The sequence below is a fragment of the Balaenoptera musculus genome, chromosome 14 (genome assembly GCF_009873245.2).
Source record: "Balaenoptera musculus isolate JJ_BM4_2016_0621 chromosome 14, mBalMus1.pri.v3, whole genome shotgun sequence".
NCBI lineage: Eukaryota > Metazoa > Chordata > Mammalia > Artiodactyla > Balaenopteridae > Balaenoptera > Balaenoptera musculus.
The window spans coordinates 51145712-51166596 of NC_045798.1; the positions used below are offsets into that span (position 1 = coordinate 51145712).

The 20885-nt window shown below is 40.1% G+C and overlaps 1 protein-coding gene across 2 annotated transcripts in view; it reads left to right on the top strand.

Annotated features, from left to right (window-relative positions):
* Window positions 1–13842, top strand: part of GALNT1 (polypeptide N-acetylgalactosaminyltransferase 1) — an 83060-nt gene extending 69218 nt beyond the window's left edge. For both annotated transcript variants that reach the window (XM_036874175.1, XM_036874174.1), the window contains 3 exons: window positions 5089–5187; window positions 5664–5798; window positions 11638–13842. In XM_036874175.1, the coding sequence (XP_036730070.1) occupies window positions 5089–5187; window positions 5664–5798; window positions 11638–11784 (381 nt within the window). In that variant the 3' untranslated portion in view covers window positions 11785–13842. The remainder of the gene's footprint in view (window positions 1–5088; window positions 5188–5663; window positions 5799–11637) is intronic.
* The last annotated feature ends 7043 nt before the right edge of the window (window positions 13843–20885 follow it).

A 20885-nucleotide genomic window follows, 5' to 3' on the forward strand; every position in this document is an offset into this window, starting at 1 on the left:
GCTGCGTGGTGGTGAGTGAGAAACCGATCGGCCTGGTTGCAGTGTCTCCAGTGCCAGAGCAAGCACAGACTCCTTGTTTGTCCTTGGTAGTTCCTGAGGCTACTTTACGGTTGACCTGAGCTCCCTGCCTCTGAACTTTGTCGTGGTTTAAGGAAGTCACCTCAAACAAGCGAGGGTATGCGGAGTTCCTTGTCTCATCAGTGAGTATCCATTCCCTTTGCCGGAGCCTCATTCCAGTCAGGAAAGGCCCAGCGTGGGTGATGCCATGGGAAGATTGATAGCAGTTGCTTGCCTTCAGAATAAAGAATGAGGAGTTGTTTTTTTTTTTTCTTTTAGAACTGACCCAATTTTGGACAACACCTAGGCATTGTTAGCTAGGTCAGAATATAGGCGTATTACAAAGAGCCACTTGTCTAACACACAGTAGATGATTGCCAAGGCAAGCTTGCCTTTTACCTGCCTCTTGCCAGCTGGCTTTCTATATAAGGAACAGATTTTACCCTCTGTGGCCTGCTTGTTATTACCTTAGTAACTAAGCAGCTGGTCTTAAGCATTTATGTCCTTAATACTAGGCCACACTATCAGGTCGAAGCTCTGATTTGGGGACTGGGGTTGTTCTCGAGCACCAGCCAAAGTGCAGCTAGGGAGCTTGTGCTTGTGATCATAGCTCCATCTCTGTGAGCCTTCCTTTGCTAGGACTGGAATTTAGCCTATCAGGTACCTCTTGTCATATTACAAGGACCCAGGGAAACCTGAAGTCATAGGATTTTAGAGCAGGAAGGGAAATCGGAATGTGTACATTTAGCACGTCTGGCTTCACAAAGTCTGGCTCTCATAGCTCCTGTAGGGACCTGGAACCGAATAAATGTGTTTCATTGTGATATCTAATTGTTGTTAATCCAAGAGGTGAATTGTCTAAACAGCAGACACAGAAAGCAAATAATCCAGACTCGTACAGTTTAGCCAGGCTTATGGACTGACCATTTACTTTTCCACCCTAAAATTTACTGAGCATGGACTTTATGTCAAGCACCAGTCTGAGGCTTTACAAATATTAACTCATTTCCCAGCATTCCGAGATAGGTGCTATTTTCCCCCACTTCACGGGTAAGTAAATTAAGGCACAAATAAATGGTTTAAGCAACATGGCTCAGGTCACAACCACAAAATGGAAGAGACAGGATTTGAGCACAGGCAGTCTGGCTTGAGAGCTTGTGCTAATCTTAACGACCAACACTCACACCCTTTCTCATATCTAACCAGTATTACCCTCATGGCAGAGAGTGAAAAAGTAAATCTAGATTCCGTAATAGTAGATTCCAAGAATCCCTTAACTGCTTATTACATTGTCCACCCTAATGAAGGTGCCAGGATTCTGGAGGAGACTATAGCAGAAACCAAGAAACTTAGGCTCTAATTTCTTGCCTGGTTTCCCAGGAATGAGTGCATTCACAATCATCAACTCAGAAGGTTGAAAATAGTATTTTAGTGACAGCTGTATACACCTGAGTTAAGGAGAACCAACAGCTATTGTGGGCCTACTAGGTGTCGGTTTCCTGCTAGGCCTCTGTATGTGTTACCTCGCTGAGGGATCTCAGCAAACGCGCGAGAGAGTGTTGTCCCTGTTTTACAGATGAGAAAATGAGGTCTGTACAGCAAAGTTTCCCACTTACTATGTTCTAAGGAATGCTGATGTCTGGTATCTCTCAAGGTGCCTGTTAGAAAGGCAAGGGGTAGGGGAGGAGGGGTGGATTTTATGGCCAAAAATGTTTGGGAAATGCTGCTTTATAAAAAGCAGCATTATATCCTTCTGTACTATCAGTCCCTACCCCTACCAAGAGTCTTAATTAGTATGTTAAAAGGCTTTGAGAAGTCCTTCAGTAAAGAAAACCTATTCAAATTTGTTAATCTGGTTATTTCCCAAACATACTTGATCACAAAATCTTTTTTTCAGTGGCAGATACTGAAAAAAAGTTTATTCAGTTGTTCAAATCATGGTTTTGGGAATCACTGTCTTAGAGTACTGACCTGCCAAGGTCGCATGGCAGGTGGAGCCGGGCGTGGGGCCCAGCTCTGCGCGTCCCCCCACCCTAAGCTCTCATGCCTACCCATCTGCCTCCAGACACCTTGAAAGTGCGGCTATTTTTCCCTGACTGCATCGTTCAGATATTGTTATGACTTTAAGTGTCAGATTTTGAGTAACCAAGTCTGGTACCTATTTCCATTCCAATATGAACATTGAAACAAGTATTATCACCACCATTCCTACCTTCCATAGTTCACTAGAAAGCTGGTAATTGGTTACATAGCGTTAAAGCTATATAGAATTACAATTTTGAACATCTGATTCAACTTTTTTTTTAAAATGTTTGTTCCTAATTTTTCCATTCCCCAAAGACTCTTCAAAGTTAACTCCCACCAAACAAACCTATTAAATGATCTACTGCCTACTGACATCATAAAGAACAGAATTGTTCCCAAAACTCACCCCTAGTCATCCTGGTTTTTCATGTCCTTCAGAAATCATCTCACACACTCTGTAGGTGAGGTAGCCCACATGTATTCCTACAAAGGAGGAGGACATTCCCTGAAAACTGTCTTCTCTAGCAATCTAACGTGGAAAAACCAGCCTGGAGAGCAGCTCAAAGATGCCACTTTATGCGTTGAGCCAGACAGAATCCTCTCTGCCCAGGCACCAAACATCACAGCTCCCCTTCTGCGGAAGTTCCTTCCTCACCGAGTGTGCGGGGCTTCTCTCCATCCCTCCCCTGCACTTTGGAGAAGTGTCATCAGGCCCCAGCAGAGGCCCACCCACTCTCTGACCACTCGTCTCAGCTGGGCCACATCTTGCTAATCAAGGTTCATTGTCACCAAAACAGTTGTCGGGAAGCAGTGGTTTCCAATCCTTGGAGAACTCTACTTTTAACATCTAGTTGTCAGTAGTATCCTCAAGGGTTGGAGGCTCAGATCTCTTATGTCAGAAAACAATCCAGAATTGTTCATAGGAATGGTGTAAGGGTGGTATAAGCTGTTACAGGTTAAAAACTCATGGAACAATGCCTAGTGCAGAGTAAGTGTAATTTATTTGCCGTAATTTTTAGCAACGTCAGTTATGGAAACAGAATAGCCAAAGTTGATTTATTATAAGATAGTTACTGAGTGATAGGAAGTCCAATTACATTTGGGGAGAATTTTATTTTTTTAATTTTTATTATATTAAGTTTGATAAAAGATAATTATTTAACCAAAAAAAAAACATTCCATGTGAGAGGGAGAAGCTGACAATAATGGTGGTTCTTCCCTAATCATTTCTGTGACATTTATCACCTTTCTTCAGAAACCTCTACATCTGTATTTGAAAGAAAAAAATTGAGGAAAGCAAAGGACTGGGGAGTTTGTAACTTTTTCAAAAGTATAAGGAAATAATTGTTTTATATGAATATATGAGATAAAGACTCACCTTGTCAAAATTCGAACTACATTTTTTGTCAAGTAAGATAGCCATGATCATCAAGTATTAATTGATTATCCATTGAGGTGCAGAAAGGTGTTTTATGTAAAATTGTATCTAACTATAAAACCTTTTATAAAATTTATTTATGAGGTAATAGGTTTCTGCTTTAAAATAATGGATAAAAAGATGATGTGCATTATGTGGTAAAAGAATTCCTGGATACTGATGCAATATGTTACACCCAGGAAGAAAAGGCCTTGGGATTTCCAGCTTGAATAATTGGACAACTTGTGGGATTATTAATAAAACTAGGGGTGTCAGGGGACAAGGGGAATATATGGAGGAATGATGATGGAGGTTTGTTTTAGATAGCAATCCTCAGGGTCAGGGGTGGAGTGGCAGGGGTATGTTAAGATGTTCGGGTGAAGAAGTATTAGCATTAAGGAGTTGGAAAATCCTGTTTTTGCATGAACTGAGTTTGAGGTTTTGATGGAATAGCCAGATGGAGTTGACTAGTGATAAGGCGGCAGCGCAGATTATTATTATTTCTGAGTCCACTACATGCTAGACTCCGAAGTAGGTATGTGGATGCATTGTCTTACCCAACCTCAACATAGAGCTGACTAGTCTCTCTTAGGAAATTGTTCTCAGAGGGTTTGGATCATTTGGACTTAAACCCAGGCCTCTCTTTTGCCAAAGCCCCAGTTCTTATTCTGATCCCCTGGGAATAATACAGTTATTCATACTTATGCTATTGTATCTTTATAAGAAAAAAATGCATCTGGACTTGTTAGTGCCTTATTAAAATAGTGGAATAATATGTAGACTGTACATGTTTATAAAAATAAATGGGTTATTTGTGGTTTTAACTTTGCCCCCAGTTTATCTATCACAGACAATTACCCCTTTTCTATCTACATGACATGACAGATATAGTTTGTCCTACTTCTCCCTTCCGGCTTACCTGCTGACAATACCACCCATGAGAATAGATTTAGGACTTTACAAATGTCTATTAATTTGCCATATGCTTTTAAACTCTAGTGGTTCAGAGGGAAAAAATATATCAAAGGACAGTGCTTAAAATATTCTTCCTAATTCTGATGACGTGATTCAATTTTTTTATGTAACTGACAAATACCTAATGGAAGAATGGTGTTTACACTACACCATGCTTAGGCTTTCCAGTTAAGCCAAGTTCCACATTCTTTGCTTAGAAAATACCCACCTTGAGCCTCCTAAGAAGTCATCAAAGTAGTTATCAATAGTAATGCCCCCTTATCTTGGTGGCAGTGTCCACAGGGAGTTGTTAAGTTGCTTTAAATTATTAGGCAAACTAGAGCTTACTGAGTTAAATACAAATCATAGAAGAACAGTTTGGGATGAAAGAAAAAAGAACTTAAAGGATTTCCCATGAAACACAAAAATTACTTATATAAATAGTAAGACCTTTCTAGATCACAGAGTCTTAGATAGCCAGTGATTTTTTTCCCTCCCAACTCATAGCCCTTACCTCAGGAATTAGAGATTTAGTGGGAAGTTTAGATCGATTTTAATGTGTGTGTTAGATCTGTATGTGTCTGTCTAGTTAACCTCTCTAACTCATGATATTTTCATTATTCATTGTCCCCTAGATACGAAATGTGGAAACAAATCAGTGTCTAGATAACATGGCTAGAAAAGAGAATGAAAAAGTTGGAATTTTTAACTGTCACGGTATGGGAGGTAATCAGGTGAGTATTTTAGTAAAGCTTTAAAGGGGTAATTTGGATTTGTTTTAATCTTCCTTTTTTATTTCATGACATCATTCAGGAAATATTTTTCTACCTTTAAAGAGAAAATAGTAAAGACCTTTAGGAGAATAGAGCCTTCAATCTAATGATTATTTTTTAAATGAAGCATTTGTAAAAGGCCCTTTCTGAGACCTGTGTTTACATTGTTGTACATGAGATTTATTCTGCCCTTTTTAGTCAAACAGATGACAACCCTTGACAACTCAGTATATGCAGAGAACCTAAGATCATTTTTTTTTCTTCTCTGCAAAAACAGTGGTGTCTTTTCTGAGTCATTTATTCTCCATTACACTAATAAAGTTCAAAAAAGCATGTATCTTGAAATACTTGTTTTTTTCCCTGCCAGATTCTTAGGCATATAAAACGCTAATTTATTTTGCTGTTAAAGCTTATATGTGTGCATTTTTGTTTTTCAGGTTTTCTCTTACACTGCCAACAAAGAAATTAGAACAGATGACCTTTGCTTGGATGTCTCCAAACTTAATGGCCCAGTCACAATGCTCAAATGCCACCACCTAAAAGGCAACCAACTTTGGGAGTATGACCCGGTGGTAAGTTATCCAGTTGAATATAGGAATAAGATTGGGTGTCATTTGGTGTATTGTATAAAATACTTTATATCTAAAAGAACGAGTTTTTGTGGAATCTGCATATGGATCAAATTGTTCTTAAACTCCAAGAATTGACAGATAGGAAAAGCAATATAAGTAAAATAAACATGTTTTAATCTCTTCAGTAAATTAGTATTGCCTCCAGTCCCTGGGTCCTTGTTGTTACTGTGTAGCCACTCTTCCCTCTGTATGTCCTTAAGCTTTGCCAGCCACTGTGGTAGAAATGGAACAGTAAGTAGGCATTTAAAATTACCGAATTAAACATTTAGGTAAAAGGTGAGCTTTAATTAATGAAATTCTCTGGCTCAATGATTTTTCAGTGACATATATAATAAAACTATTTGTCTTTGCTTTCCTCTGGAGCCACTCCCTCTCCCCACCTGCTATATGTTGTACTCAAATAGAGGTACTTAAAAGCATCTCCAGTAAACCTCTCTTCCTTTCCTCATACCTGGCTAACCTCCCAACTTATGCTTTTTTGCTCTATGGTTCTGGAACCAGCACCAGCATCTTCAATATATCTTTCTCTGGTTCTTTTTCTTCCGCCTACAAGCACTGGTTTTCTTCTTCATGTTGGGACAGACTTTTGTTCCTATTTTATTTTCTACATACCATCCTGCTTTTCTCCTGTGCTGTATGATGGCGAGTGAATGGCTGGCACTTGTGCCTCTGGTTCTTCAACCTGGCTCCTGCCTTGGTCTGACACTATATAGAAACAGCCCCTGGATGCAAAGCCAGGACATTCTCGTCTCTTTTTCTTAACTTCTCTGTAGCATTTACTATTGCTAAGCAGATGATCTTTTAAAATCCTCTTATCCGTTGGCTTTAGATGCACTACTGTTTAGTTTCTTCTCTTAGCTTTTTCTCTACTTCTTTTTCTGCTTGGCTCACTCTGCTGCTTCATTCTACCCCCTCAATGGAGATGTCCAAACCAAGTTGTGACTCTGGCTGTCTTTTCTCCTTATACTGCATCACATACAAACCCTGGTCTACTTTTCATCTTCGACCAGCTATTCCCTGAACATATCCTGTACTTTCCCACTTTACATTTAAGATCATACAGTTCCACCTGCCTAACAAATCCTGCCTGTTCTTGAGGGCCCAGAATTGACATCACTTCCGTGGATCCCAGCCAGAAATTAGCTCTCTCTGTCTTAATTACAATTGTCTCTGACCCCTGTAATTCTGTGCTTCTTTGTAGTTATTTATCTACCAGTCTTTTTCTCCACTATTAGATAGTTAGATCCTGGAGGGCAAAGACCATGTTTTATAAATCCTGGGTCTCCCTTCACAATATCAAACCATAGTTAAAAAAAAAATTGTGTGTGTGTGTGTATGGGAGAGAGAGAGAGTGCAGTAGCTCAGTTAATATGACTATTGGAAGTGGCCTGAATATTCTGTTGCAGGGTTTTCCATGGTGCATGCTATTGCCATTTTGGGTGTAGCTGCCCCAGGTCCTGCAGGATATATGGCATCTCTGAGTCCAGACAGTAAATGCCAGTGGCACCCCACAGTCATTGCGAAGCCAAAATATTTTGAAAATTAAAAAGCCTCCCAATTGTATATGTTCATTGAAAAATGATGGTATATTTAATTAGGTAACATAAACCTATTTATAGTAGCATGAACAAATAGTGGTTTATTTTTTTCTTAAGTCTGGATGTAAGTGGCTTCTGGCATGGATTCAGTGACACAATGATGTCAGGGATGACATTGCAGCAATATTCTTGGCTTTTTCTTGTGGCCTCTAGAAGGCTGCTGCAGTGCTCACCATCACGCCCAACTCAAGACAGGAAGAAGGGAAGAGGAATGTTGCACTACTGCTTGAATTGCTCTTTATCAGGAAAGCCAAAGCTTTTCCTGGATCCCCCGCAGCAGGCTCTGCTGTGTCCCATGGGCCAGAACTTCATCTCATAGTGATCCCCCAGCTGCAAGGGGAGGCTGGGAAAGCAGGCATTTGCATTTCCAGTCTTTATGGTGTGCTGTGGCCAGGAGACAGGAAGTGGGAATGGCCATTGGCAGACTGTGTATAAGATATACAGTCTACCACAACAGTTATTCAAAAGTAGATGTTTGCTTAGAAATTAAGGAGCTAGAAGTGATTTAGGATATTTTGAAAGAACCAGTTATGAGTGTAAAGTTTTAAAACCCCTGGAGCACTTTGCAAGGTGTCTTCCCTGAGATTAAATTCTAGTATTGCAGGCTGGGTTCTCCCAGAAGCTGACTCCACTCCAAGGTCAAGCTTAGTGTTCAGGATGTTTATTAGGGAGCACCCTTCAGATCAACACCTGCGAAAAGGGAGACAGAAGAATAGTCAGAGGGAGGAGTCAAGCTGTGATGTGGGTCCCACAGTCTGAGCCGACTGCACAGGGAGCTCCGGACGGCCCATCAGAGTTGTCCTGCCTCCATCAGTTGAAAACTGCAGTCTGGAAGAATAACACTTATGTCAGTAATGTATAATCTAAACCTAAAGTCGTGAACTCTTAGATTTCAAAGGAACCCTAGAAATAAAATTCAGGACCTTGTTTTTAATACATGTAGACATTGAAGCCCAGAATGGAAGTTCATTGCCCAAGGTCACAGAGCAGGTAAATGGTGTTACCAGATCTCAGACCTGGGATTCTTTTTTTTTTTTTTTTTATATATATATATATTTTTTTTTTTAATTTTTATTTATTTTTTATTTTTATGGCTGTGTTGGGTCTTCGTTTCCGCGCGAGGGCTCTCTCTAGTTGTGGCAAGCGGGGGTCACTCTTCATCGCGGTGCACGGGCCTCTCACTATCGCGGCCTCTCCTGTTGCGGAGCACAGGCTCCAGACGCGCAGGCTCAGTAATTGTGGCTCACGGGCCCAGTTGCTCCGCGGCATGTGGGATCCCCCCAGCCCAGGGCTCGAACCCGTGTCCCCTGCACTGGCAGGCAGACTCTCAACCACTGCGCCACCAGGGAAGCCCCAGACCTGGGATTCTTAATCCAGGATTCTTTGCACAATACCATACTATCTTGTATTAAATTGTATATTCTTATATCTTTAAGTCTTGTTTATAGTATATATTGCAGAGAGTTTATGACACCAAGCTCTTTTGCTTTGACTACTTGTAGCTGTCCTTTCTGGAATGAAAATGTAGATTTTGACACAGTTATATCTAGAGATTAGGGGTAGAGGGCGGCAAATTATTTTTTTCTAGGTTGCAGGTGGACTTTATGCAATGATAACTATAGCTTTCATCCTCCTTTCAGAGGTTACAGTTAGCCTGTTGCCTTAGTTACACTCTTTCTGTGTGGAAACTAGTCCGTGCTGACAGATCCTCTGCTGAGTACGGTGACCACAGTCCCCACAGAGTCACGAGCCACAGGACTCTGCCCCTGCTGTCAGCAGCCGGAGAGCTGTGTCTGGAACAGGGCTCTTCACCAGAGTCCTGGTCTCCTGAAGGGACGTTAGCTTCCTGAAATTATAGGGATTCTGTCTTAATTTTGAGCAGTTAAATACCCAGCATGTATCAATAACCTCTGTCTTTGTTACAAGTTTATTTTAATGATTCTAAATAAGTGAAATAATAACATTTTTAAAAATTAGGGTGATAAAGACCAATTTCCCAACTAAGTTTTTTGTTGTGTTTTTTTTGTTTTTATTAGTACTGACAGTGGGCCTGATGAAGGTGGCCACTCAGAGAAGCTTTGAAGGGCCTTCTGGAATGTTTGGGGGTTTCTTTTTAAAGTGCTTTGTTTTTGTCTTACAAATGACCGAAGGCCTTAGCAGCAAGCTGTGTGCTTCCGCTCTCTCGGGGCTGCCAGACTGTGTCCGTGGCTGCTCAGGATGTTGTAGCGAGTGCCCCTGAGCTGGGTGGCACTTTCTGTTCATTATCTTAATGTTTCTGCACAACTCGAGAAGTATTCTTGTCCCCATTTTATAGATGAGGAACCTGGGGCTGAGAGAGGTTTCTGCTCAGGGGCATATTGTTGGTACGTGGCAAATCTGGGGTTCACTACAGAAATGTCTGGCTGCAAAGTGCATCCCCTCAAAACAAACTACACAGCATCTGCATAAAAGTGAAAACAGCCCCAGCCATGCTGACTTTTCCCGGTCTTTTTATTTACGTATGTATGCATGTATGCATGTATGGCTGCGTTGGGTCTTTACGCAGGCTCTCTCTAGTTGCAGAGAGCAGGGGCTACTCTTCGTTGCAGTGCGCGGGCTTCTCATTGCCGTGACTTCTCTTGTTGCAGAGCATGGGCTCTAAAGCGCAGGCTCAGTGGTTGTGGCGCACGGGCTTAGCTGCTCTGCGGCATGTGGGATCTTCCCGGACCAGGGCTCGAACCCGTGTCCCCTGCATTAGCAGGCAGATTCTTAACCACTGCGCCACCAGGGAAACCCTTCCTGGTCTTCTTGTTATGCATTTATTGGAACTAAAGTATCTAACACTGACCCTTCGATATTACTGAAGTCAGTGTTGAGAGTAAACTGTGACATCTGCGAATGTGCACTGCTTTTTGCCAGCTTCCACATGGACCATAACACAGAAGTGACTGAAAGCTAAAGTAGCTGTATTGTATACAGTCATTAGGTTTTGATTTGTTTGAAGTTCAAATAGGTACAAAAGAGGCCTTATGAAAATGAAATGTTCCTTATGAAAATTAAATGAGATAAAAGAATTACATTAAAATAGAGCCGTGAGTAAAAATGTGTTAATAAACATATTTCTTGGGCTTCCCTGGTGGTGCAGTGGTTGAGAATCTGCCTGCCAATGCAGGGGACACGGGTTCGAGCCCTGGTCTGGGAAGATCCCACATGCCACGGAGCAACTAGGCCCGTGAGCCACAACTACTGAACCTGCGCGTCTGGAGCCTGTGCTCCACAACAGGAGAGGCCGCGATAATGGGAGGCCTGCGCACCGCGATGAAGAGTGGCCCCCACTTGCCACAACTAGAGAAAGCCCTCGCACAGAAACGAAGACCCAACACAGCCATAAATAAATAAATAAATAAAAATTAAACTTTAAAAAAAAAAAAGTTAATCGATAACATTAAAAAAAAAATATTTCCTTATAGTTGCATACTTATTAGGATAACGCTTAATGCAAATTCCTACATAGCTGCTTTGGAGTTCTTCTCCTGACCAGGGCTTGGTATCGGATTCATTAGTATGGTCAGTATGTGTCTGTTAACTCTCATCTGTCAGTTCTTTTGAAATTATCCTAAAAATCAACATGACAGCATCAAGTCTGGAATGCAGACAAGTAGAGAGGAAGATATATAGCCACATCTATCAGCCACTTATTAAGGACTGTTTTATAAATCTTATGATTTCGAGTCTTCAAAAAGACCTGAGTTTCTAAGGACTTGAAGCTTGGAATCACAGAATTAATAATTTGAACAGCCTTATCATGGGAAAATGAAGCAGTTTTGGGATAGCTTTTTGAAAATAGGTTGAGGATCCTAAATTAGGAATCACTAATCTGATCACTTTTTTAGGAAACTGAAGCACAAAAAAGTAAAATTTCTCACAGCATTGCAGAGCTTATGGCAGAATTGGGACTTAGAATTGAGGTCATCTGACTGCAAATCCAGCAGAATGCACTGTACCCCGAGTGCCTTTCTCCCCGACATAGCTCTTAATGCTGTCTTTACACGGACACATTTCTCCATTGTCTTAAATAATTTATATTTCAGAAACAAAACCCTTTTCTACAGAGGAATTTCATAATCACAAAAAATGATGGTTGAGGTGTTTTGGTTTTGTTTTCCACTTTGATACTAAGACTTCTTTCCTGTCATTTTCAGAAATTAACCCTGCAGCATGTGAACAGTAATCAGTGCCTGGATAAAGCCACGGAAGAGGACAGCCAGGTGCCCAGCATTAGAGACTGCAATGGAAGCCGGTCCCAGCAGTGGCTTCTTCGAAATGTCACCCTTCCAGAAATATTCTGAGACCAAATTTACAAAAAAAGAAGAAAATAAATAAGGATTGACTGGGCTACCTCAGCATACATTTCTGCCACATTCTTAAGTAGCAAAAAAGGAAAAGTGCTTTCCTCCTGCAGGATGTAAGGTTTATCAGCCATTAAAACTTAAACTGCTCTCGCTTTCACTAGCTGTGAACCGGCCTTCCTGCCCAAGGACGTGAAACTATGTAGTAGCGAGATTGTGCACACTGATGTTTACAAGATTAAAAGAGTCTTTCGTCAAGAATCATTGTAAAGAATATTCAGACTGAAACAATCTACGAAATGTGCTTTCCAGAGAGCTGCACCTTTTATGGTTTGCTTGCACATCAGTAATTTCTGCTGAATGTGCTGTTATAATGAAGAGATGTCCAAGATTTTTTTTCTGATTAGAACTGGTAGCCAGTATATTAAATATTGATATAAAAATAAATGAAAAAGAACTGGAACCAGATTCAGAATCATGAAAACATTTTTACAACAATTAAAGAAACTATATTAAACAGGGTTTAAAGGAAATTAAAACAGAACTATGAGAAGTACAATTTGTTATAGTATAGTATCAAATTTCTATATAGATTTTATACCTCAGTGGGGGAAAATAACTGATTCCAATGACATTCATTCTGTTTTCATCTGTGATAGTCATGGATGCTTTTTTTTTCCTTGGGGTGCTGAAATTGAGCTGAAAAAGTGGCTCCTTGAACGTAGTTTTAATTGCTTTCTACAGTTTTTTTTATTTGGTTTGTGGGCTGTTGGAATTGTAATTTTTAATTGCCTTCAAAAAATGGAGATTTAAAATAATGTCTGGTTTCACTGAACAAGTTTGATATCTCAGTTGCTCTTGGGTCAACTGGCTTATAGACTTTCTCTCACACACAAATTTCTTATTAGATTTTCAACTTCCTAACTTGATTCAACTGATTATGTTTAATACCCAAGATTCATACTACTGTACTACAGATTTGTTTTCACAGCAATAAATCTTCTGTTCTTTGTTTATGATTCCACTCAACAGACGGCCTGCAGAAGTGATTTATTTGGGTATTTGGAGATGATACGTTTGATGGTTTTTTGGAAAAAACTTTTTTCACTCCATACTCAGATGTGCTTCATTGTCAAGTGCATATTTAGATTAGGTTCTTGAATTGTAATGTTGATCTGCTGCTTTTTTTTTTAATAAAATTTGACTGAAAATGTTTAATTGGTATTTTTTAATGAGTTAGTTAGCTGAAGAAGTGCAGCTATTATTCCATATTATTAGTCCTGCATTTCTTCCCTAAATTCCATTTAGGTTCAATCTGTTTTATTTTTCTGATTTTTAATACAAGATGATGATAACCTGAGTATTGATTAAAGTTGAGTATCAATTAAATTGTTTTAATCATCGAAAGAAAATCTGATTGTGACATTTTTCCTGATACGTGAAGCAATCCATTGGCAAAAGTGCATATATTTTTCTTCCTATTTGTAAGATGATTATATTTAATGATATTTTCTTTGTCAAAGGCTCTCACTGCAGGCAGTGCTATTTCTTGTGCCTAAAAATGTTTCTGAAAGTTGTTGCATCACTAACAACAATGCTTGCCAAGTTGAGTGTACAGAAAGTTTCTCACATCCTATTCAAGTTAATATCAAGCACATGTGGATGCTTTAGGGTGAGGCTATAGTACAGAATGCGTAAATTTTGTCCCCAGGAAATCTGAGACAAAGGAAGTGCTGGATGGGGTTTTTTTCCTATTCCATGAGCTGTGTTAATTCTATCTTTGGTAGGCCTTATGCTTGAATAAACCAGATGTCTAATCAATAAATTATTTTCATGCTCAGAATTTCAGGTTTTTGTACTCTAGTGTAGGTTGGTCTTATTTCTTACTGTAAGAAAACTTAACAGCAATGTGATTTAAGGTTTTGTTGTGTTTTTTAAGAGGGGGATGTGAGTGATTTAATTCATGGGTACTTTTAGAATCCGATAGATAATCCCATTGCCTTTATTTTTCTAATTAAAGAATTCCTAAGTACTTTGAAAATATAAAATATTCCTGAATAGTTTTGCTTTACATTGGTTTTATTTGAAGTTAAAATAGATACCTGTTCTTTATAGCTATTTGTAGATTAGGCAGTGTGCTAAACACTGTTAAAAATTAAATTGGGAAGAAAGGAATGAAAAAGAAAGCAAAGGATGAAAAGATGGGATTATTACTTGACTAGTGAATAATTCGTAAATGTGACAGTTCAGGACAATTTGAATCTCACCAATCTATTCACCCTACTCCAATCCCAACCCATTTTAATATGTCTTTCTGTTCTAATTGGGATCTTGAAAATAGTACTTTGTTCACCATTCTGCAAATAAAAGGCAGCATGTAGGTCATGTCCTCATTTCCCTATTCTACATTCAGCTGGAAAACAAAGGTTCCTCTGTAAAGATTTGGTGCTGTCTCCGATTTTTAAGAACTATACCAAGAACAAATTTAACTCAAGAATTACATATTCTGCAAAGGATAAGGAAATCAGAAAGAAGGTAGTATTTCTGAGGTGATACCTGTAAAAAGAGGTATACAAAGTGAATCACATTTTACTGTTCGGAAAATCAGATGTTTCCAATTATATGACACTGCTCCTATTCTCTGATTTCTTGAAGTGTTTGCTTGATAAATCTACCAGAACTGACAATTTTGCAGGATATGAGGCAAAACTCAGTTGTACTGTCTATACACTAGCAACAAACAATTGAGAATTAAATTTTAAATACATAATTTATCATCAAAGAAGTCATATACCTCAAAAGTAAGGTAACAAGAGAGGTGCAAGACTTCTACCCAGAAAACTACAAAACATTGCTGAGAGAAACTGTAGAACACTGCAATCGATATGTTCATGAATTGAAAGAGTACATACTGTTAAGATCTCATTGCCCACAGATTGATCTACAGATTCAATGAAATCAAAATATGAGGCTTTCTTGTAGAAATTGGCAAATATATATGAAATGCAGCAGACCCAAAATAGCCAAGAAAATCTTGAAGAAGGAAAAAAAAGGTTGGAAGACTTTACACTACTCGATTTTATGACTTGCTTTAAAGCTACAGAAATTGAGTGTGGTACTAGAGTTAGGACAGACATAGATCAATGGATAGAATAGAGAGTCCAGAAATAGATCCACACATATATAATTACTGACTTTTCAACAAAAACACCAAGCAATTCAGTAAGTTGTTATGGAATGTGTTTTCAGTTGGACCTGGAGTAATGATACCTGTATGAGAAAACACCAAACATTGATGCTTAAATGCAATGTGCATTTATTCAAAATGGATCAGAGACCTAAATGTGAAGGGCAAAGCAAATCTTCTAGAAGAAAACAGAGTATTTCCATGACTCTCAGGATAGGCAGGTATTTTAGGACACAAAAGATGTCAACTGTAAAAGATAAAAACTGATAAATTTCACCAAAATTAAACCCTTCTCATCAAGAAGATACTGTTAAGGTGAAAAGGCAAGCCATGACCAAGGAGAAAACATTTGCAATGCATGTAAATGACAAAGGATTCATATGCAGAAAAACAACTTGTAAAAGCCATTTCAGAAGCAACACAATATAAAAATCAATGACTTGAATACACACTTCACAGAAGCTATCCAAATGTGCAATTAGCACAGGAAAAGGTGCCCAACATCAGTCATCAGGGAATGCAAAATGAAACCACAAGGAAATCACACTGTATACCTGCTGAATGGTGAGAATGTGGAGCAACTGGTGCATGCCAATTGGTATTGTCACCTTGGGAAACAGCTTGCCAGTTCCTCATAAAGGTAAACATATGCCTACCCCATGACTCAGTGACTCCACTTCCACAGATAAAACCAAGACAGATGAGTATATGGGCCCACAGCAAGATTTGTGCAAGAATATTGTCATAGTTCCAAATTGGGAACTACCCAAATATCCATCAAGTTAGTGGATAATCAAACTAATGGTATATTTATACACTGGGATATTAGTCTGCAATTTTAAAAAGTGAATTCCTGATAGAACAACAAGGATAAGTCTAAAACATGTTGAACAAAGAAAGCTAGACATGTTGCATTTATATCAAGTTCAAGAACAGGCAAAGCAAATACAGAGTGGTTACCTCTGGGTGAGCATAGGGTGGAAACAAGCATGAGAGAACTTTCTGGAATGATGGGAGTATTCTATAAAGTGATTTAGATGATGGTAACATGCATAAACATTATTTAAAATTTTCTTGAGCTGTGTACTTAGGATATATGCATTTTATTGTATGTGAATTATACCTCAATAAAGTACTGGGGGAAATAAGGAAGATAGCAAGATTTTCTCCACTGCTACAAAACACCCAGAGGCTGAATAAATTACACCAAACATATTTCCTAGTGGAATGCTGAGCTCAGAAGAAAATATAGAAAATCCTTAATGTCTGGGGGAAAAAAGGATACATAAACTTAAGCCACAGATGTAACTGCTAAACATGAAAGCCCTTCCTCTCCAAGGACAAAATATAGTAACCAGAGTTTGGGGAATAGGAGCTTAGGCCTGAACCAAGTTGGAGAATTGAAGATCTGCATAAAGCTGGGATAGTCAGAGGAGTTACATCTAAGGATAGGTAAAGAAGTCTGCCACCTTGTGAAGGAAACCAAAAAGTGACTAACTCTGCCCCTCTTCCGAGCGTAAATGGTGATGAGGATGATGCCACCCCTGTAATCATAAGGCCTGCTTTTACATAGGTCAAGGGTTTAATGCCACAATCATGAGGTCTGCAGATCAAGAAAAAGTGAGTAGATTTATGGCCTTTGCTGGGAATCATTGGAATACAAGTCTTTTTGAAAAAAATCCAATTCCCTACACTCCACAAATTATGAAATCACTATATAAAAGAGGAAGTGAGTCCCCAGTATGAATGTTAAAAAAAAAAAAAAAAGTTTGCTGAAGATAAAGATGGTGGAATAGGAGGCTGCTGAGCTCACCTCCCCTCACAAACACATCAAAACTGCAAATACACATTGAGCGACTCTCACTGAGGTCAGCGCGGGGAGTAGCAGAACAGCTCGTCCACAACCAAGGCTGTGAGGAAAGATCCACACAGAGCCTGGTAGGAAGGGAAAAGAAGCAATCTGGTGGAGACCTGCATCCCTAGTGGGGGATACAGAAGAGGAGGGAGAGATCACAGGCTCAAGGATCCTCCCTGGATAGTGAGGGCTTCCAACCACTTATGAGGCACGCCAGCCCAGGGGTCTGACACCACAAAGATGAGCCCTTTTAGTCTGAAAACCAGTGGGGCTTACCTGAGGGCCATAGGAAACTGAGACCCCATTCTTGAAGAACACACGCATGGACTTGCTTACTTCCGATCACAGTGTGGAGGCAGCAGATTGAAAACTGCCTGGGGCTCTGGCCAGCTTGCCAGGACCACCGTAGCACCCTCCCGAGCCTGCACTTGGCTCCTGCTCCAGCCCCTCTTGCTCTGGTGCTGCTTGCCACTAAGGCAGAAGCTGCCGTTTTCAATGAGCCTATGCACACTTGGAGAGAACTGAGCCAGCTCAGACCCGGCCCCACCTCTGACCAGCCATTACCAGCGAGCCCTTCGGAGCACACACACAGGAGGGAGCAAGGCTGTCTCCAGGGCGGAGACCATCACGAGAGCCCCAGTCCCTGCGCAGACTCGGAAGGGAGTGAAGCTAGCTCCAGGGCAGAGACGAGCATCACTGGAGCTTTGTATACATGTGGGAGGGGGCTGGGCCAGCTCAGTGGCATGCCATCAACCCCTCCTTCGCCAACCCAGCCTCTAACCAAGGCGTGCACACCAGGGAAAAAGTGAAACCACGGAAGTGTAGCCCCAAGTCCTCAGGCCTCAGCCATATCCCAAACCAAGGTGGAGGCTGCTACCACACCTGGGAGAAACCCAACTCCCTTGCAGCCCCTGCTCCATCCCCTTAGGCCCCAGCCCTGGCCCCAGGAGAGCAGTTACAGCCATTGAGCATAGGAAAGCCCCAGCTTGCACCTGGCTCTGGCTCTAGCCCCACCAACTCCATTCTTACCTCCCACCAAAGAGGTGGCTCCCAGAACACCCCAGGGAAAGAGGCAGCTCATGCTCTTTTGAGAACCAGCTCTGCACCAAAGCTACTGGGCACACTCAGACTGCACAGAATGCTCCCATACAAGGACACACCTTCAAGACCAGGATAGGTAACTGTTTCACCTAATTTCATAGAGACATGGAAAGTTAAAATGAGCATACAGAGGAATATGTTTCAAACAAAAGATCAAGGGAAAAAAACCCTGAAAAGACCCTAATGAAACAGAGATAAATAATTTACCTGAGAAAGAGTTCAAAGCAATAGTAATAAGAATGCTAACTGAACTAGGGGAAAGAATAGAATTGACACTGTAAGAATTTTAATAAGGAACTAGAAAACATAAAAAGAACTGGTCAGAGCTGATGGATACAATAACTGAAATGAAAAACACACAGAGGGAATTAACAGCACATTAAGTGATACAGAAGAACTCATAGCAATCTGGAAGACAGAACAACGGAAATTACTCGATCAGAACAACAAAAAGAAAAACAAATTTTAAAAGCTGAGAATAGTTTAAGGGACCTCTAGGACATCAGGCATACTAAGATTTGCATTATAGGGGTCCCAGAAGGAGAAGAAAGAGTAAAAGGGGTAGAAAATATATTTGATGAAATGATGGCTGAAAACTTCCTAACCTAAAGGAGATAGATATCCAGGTACAAGAAACACAGAGTGCCAAACAAGATGAACCCAAAGACACCTACAACAAGGCATATCGTAATTAAAATGTCAAAAGTTAAAGAGAATTCTAAAAGCCACAAGAGAAAAAGAGTCACATATAAGGGAAGCTCCATAAAGCTATCAGCTGACTTTTCAGCAGAAACTTTGTAGGCCAGAAGGGAGTGGCATGATATATTTAAAGTGCCGAAAGGAGAAAACCTATAACCTAGGATACTCTACCCAGCAAGGTTATCACTGAGAACTGAAGGAGAGAGAAAGGGCTTCTCACACAAGTAAAAACTAAAAGAGTTCATCAATACTAAACTGACCTTACAGAAGTGTTAAAGGGTCTTCTTTAAGTAAAAAAGAAAAAGCTGCAACAAGAAATAAATTATAGGAAGTGAAAAATCCCACTGGTAAAGGCAAATATATAGTAAAGTCTGTGGATCAACCACTTAAATAACCTAGTACAAAGGCAAAAACATTGTAAAATTAACTATAACTACAATAAACAGTTAATGGCTAAGCATGAAAATGTAAAATATGACATCAAAAACATGAAACAAGGGACTTCCCTAGTGGTCCAGTGGTTAAGACTATGCATTTCCACTGCAGAGGGCGCAGGTTCAATCCCTGGTTGGGGAACTAAGATCCCACATGCTGCATGGCACAGCCAAAAAATAGAAGGAAAAAAAAAAAAACCACACAAAACATGAAACAAGGTGGAGGTGGTAAAAAATGCAGAGCTTTTAGAATGTGTTTTAACATTTTTAAACAAATAGATCAAGTAGATACAGTTATAGGTCAGTTATAGGTCAACATATATGAACTACACACTAACCACAAATCAAAAACTTACAATAGACATAAAAAACCTAGAGAGAGGGCTTCCCTGGTGGCGCAGTGGTTGAGAGTCTGCCTGCCAATGCAGGGGACACGGGTTTGAGCCCTGGTCTGGGAAGATCCCACATGCCGCGGAGCAACTAGGCCCGTGAGCCACAGCTGCTGAGCCTGCGCGTCTGGAGCCTGTGCTCCACAACGGGAGAGGCCGCGATAGTGAGAGGCCCGCGCACCGCGATGAAGAGTGGCCCCCGCTTGCCACAACTGGAGAAAGCCCTCGCACAGAAACGAAGACCCAACACACCCAAAAATAAATAAATAAATTTATAAAAAAAAAAAAAAAGAAAAAAAAGACAACTAAAATCAATGACTCTTTAAAAAAAAAAAAAAAAAAAAACAACCTAGAGAGAAAGGAAAGGAACACAAACATGACATTAAAGAAAATCATCAAACCACAAGAGAAGAGACTAAAAGAAGAACAAAAGACCAGAGAACTACAAAAACAACCAGAAAGTGAATAACAAAATGGCATGCCGCAAAAAGAACATACCTGTCAAAAATCATTTTAAATATCAATGGACTAGGACTTCCCTGGTGGCACAGTGGTTAAGAATCCACCTGCCAATGCAGGAGACACAGGTTTGAGCCCTTGTCCAGGAAGATCCCACATGCTGCAGAGCAACTAAGCTGGTGCACCACAACTACTGAGCCTGCACTCTAGAGCCCACGTGCCACAACTAGAGCCCATGAGCTCTGGAACCTGCACACCACAACTAAAGAGCCTGCACACCACAACTAGAGAAGCCCACGCACCACAATGAAGAGCCCACGGGCCGCAACAAAAGATCCCACGTGCCACGCTGAAGATACCACGTGCCGCAACTAAGACCCAACGCAGCCAAAAATAATAATTTTTTTAAAAAGTCTATAAAAAAGACAAAGGAAGACTTTATATAAAGGGATCAATACAAGAAAGGGACATAATATTTGTAAGCAAATATGCACGTAATATAGGAGCACCTAAATATATAAAGCAGATATTAACAGACAAAAAGGGAGAAACTGACAATAATATAATAATAGTAGGGGACTTTAACACCCCACTTACATTAATGGAGAGATCATCACACAGAAAATCAATAAGAAAGCAGTGGCCTCAAATGACACGTTGGACCAGTTGGATTTAACAGATACATAATGGAACATTCCATCCAAAAACTGCAGAATACACATTCTTTTCAAGTGCTCATGAAGCATTCTCCAGGATAGATCACATGTTAGGCCACAATACAAGTCTCAAAAAATTTAAGAGGATAGAAACTATATCAAGCGTCTTTTCCAACCACAATGGTATGAAGCCAGAAATTAATTACAGGAAGAAAAACGGGGAAAACAAAAACACTAGGAGATTAAACAACATGCTAATAAAAAACTAATGGGTCAGTATAGAAATAAAAGAGGAAATCAGAAAATACATTGAGACATGAA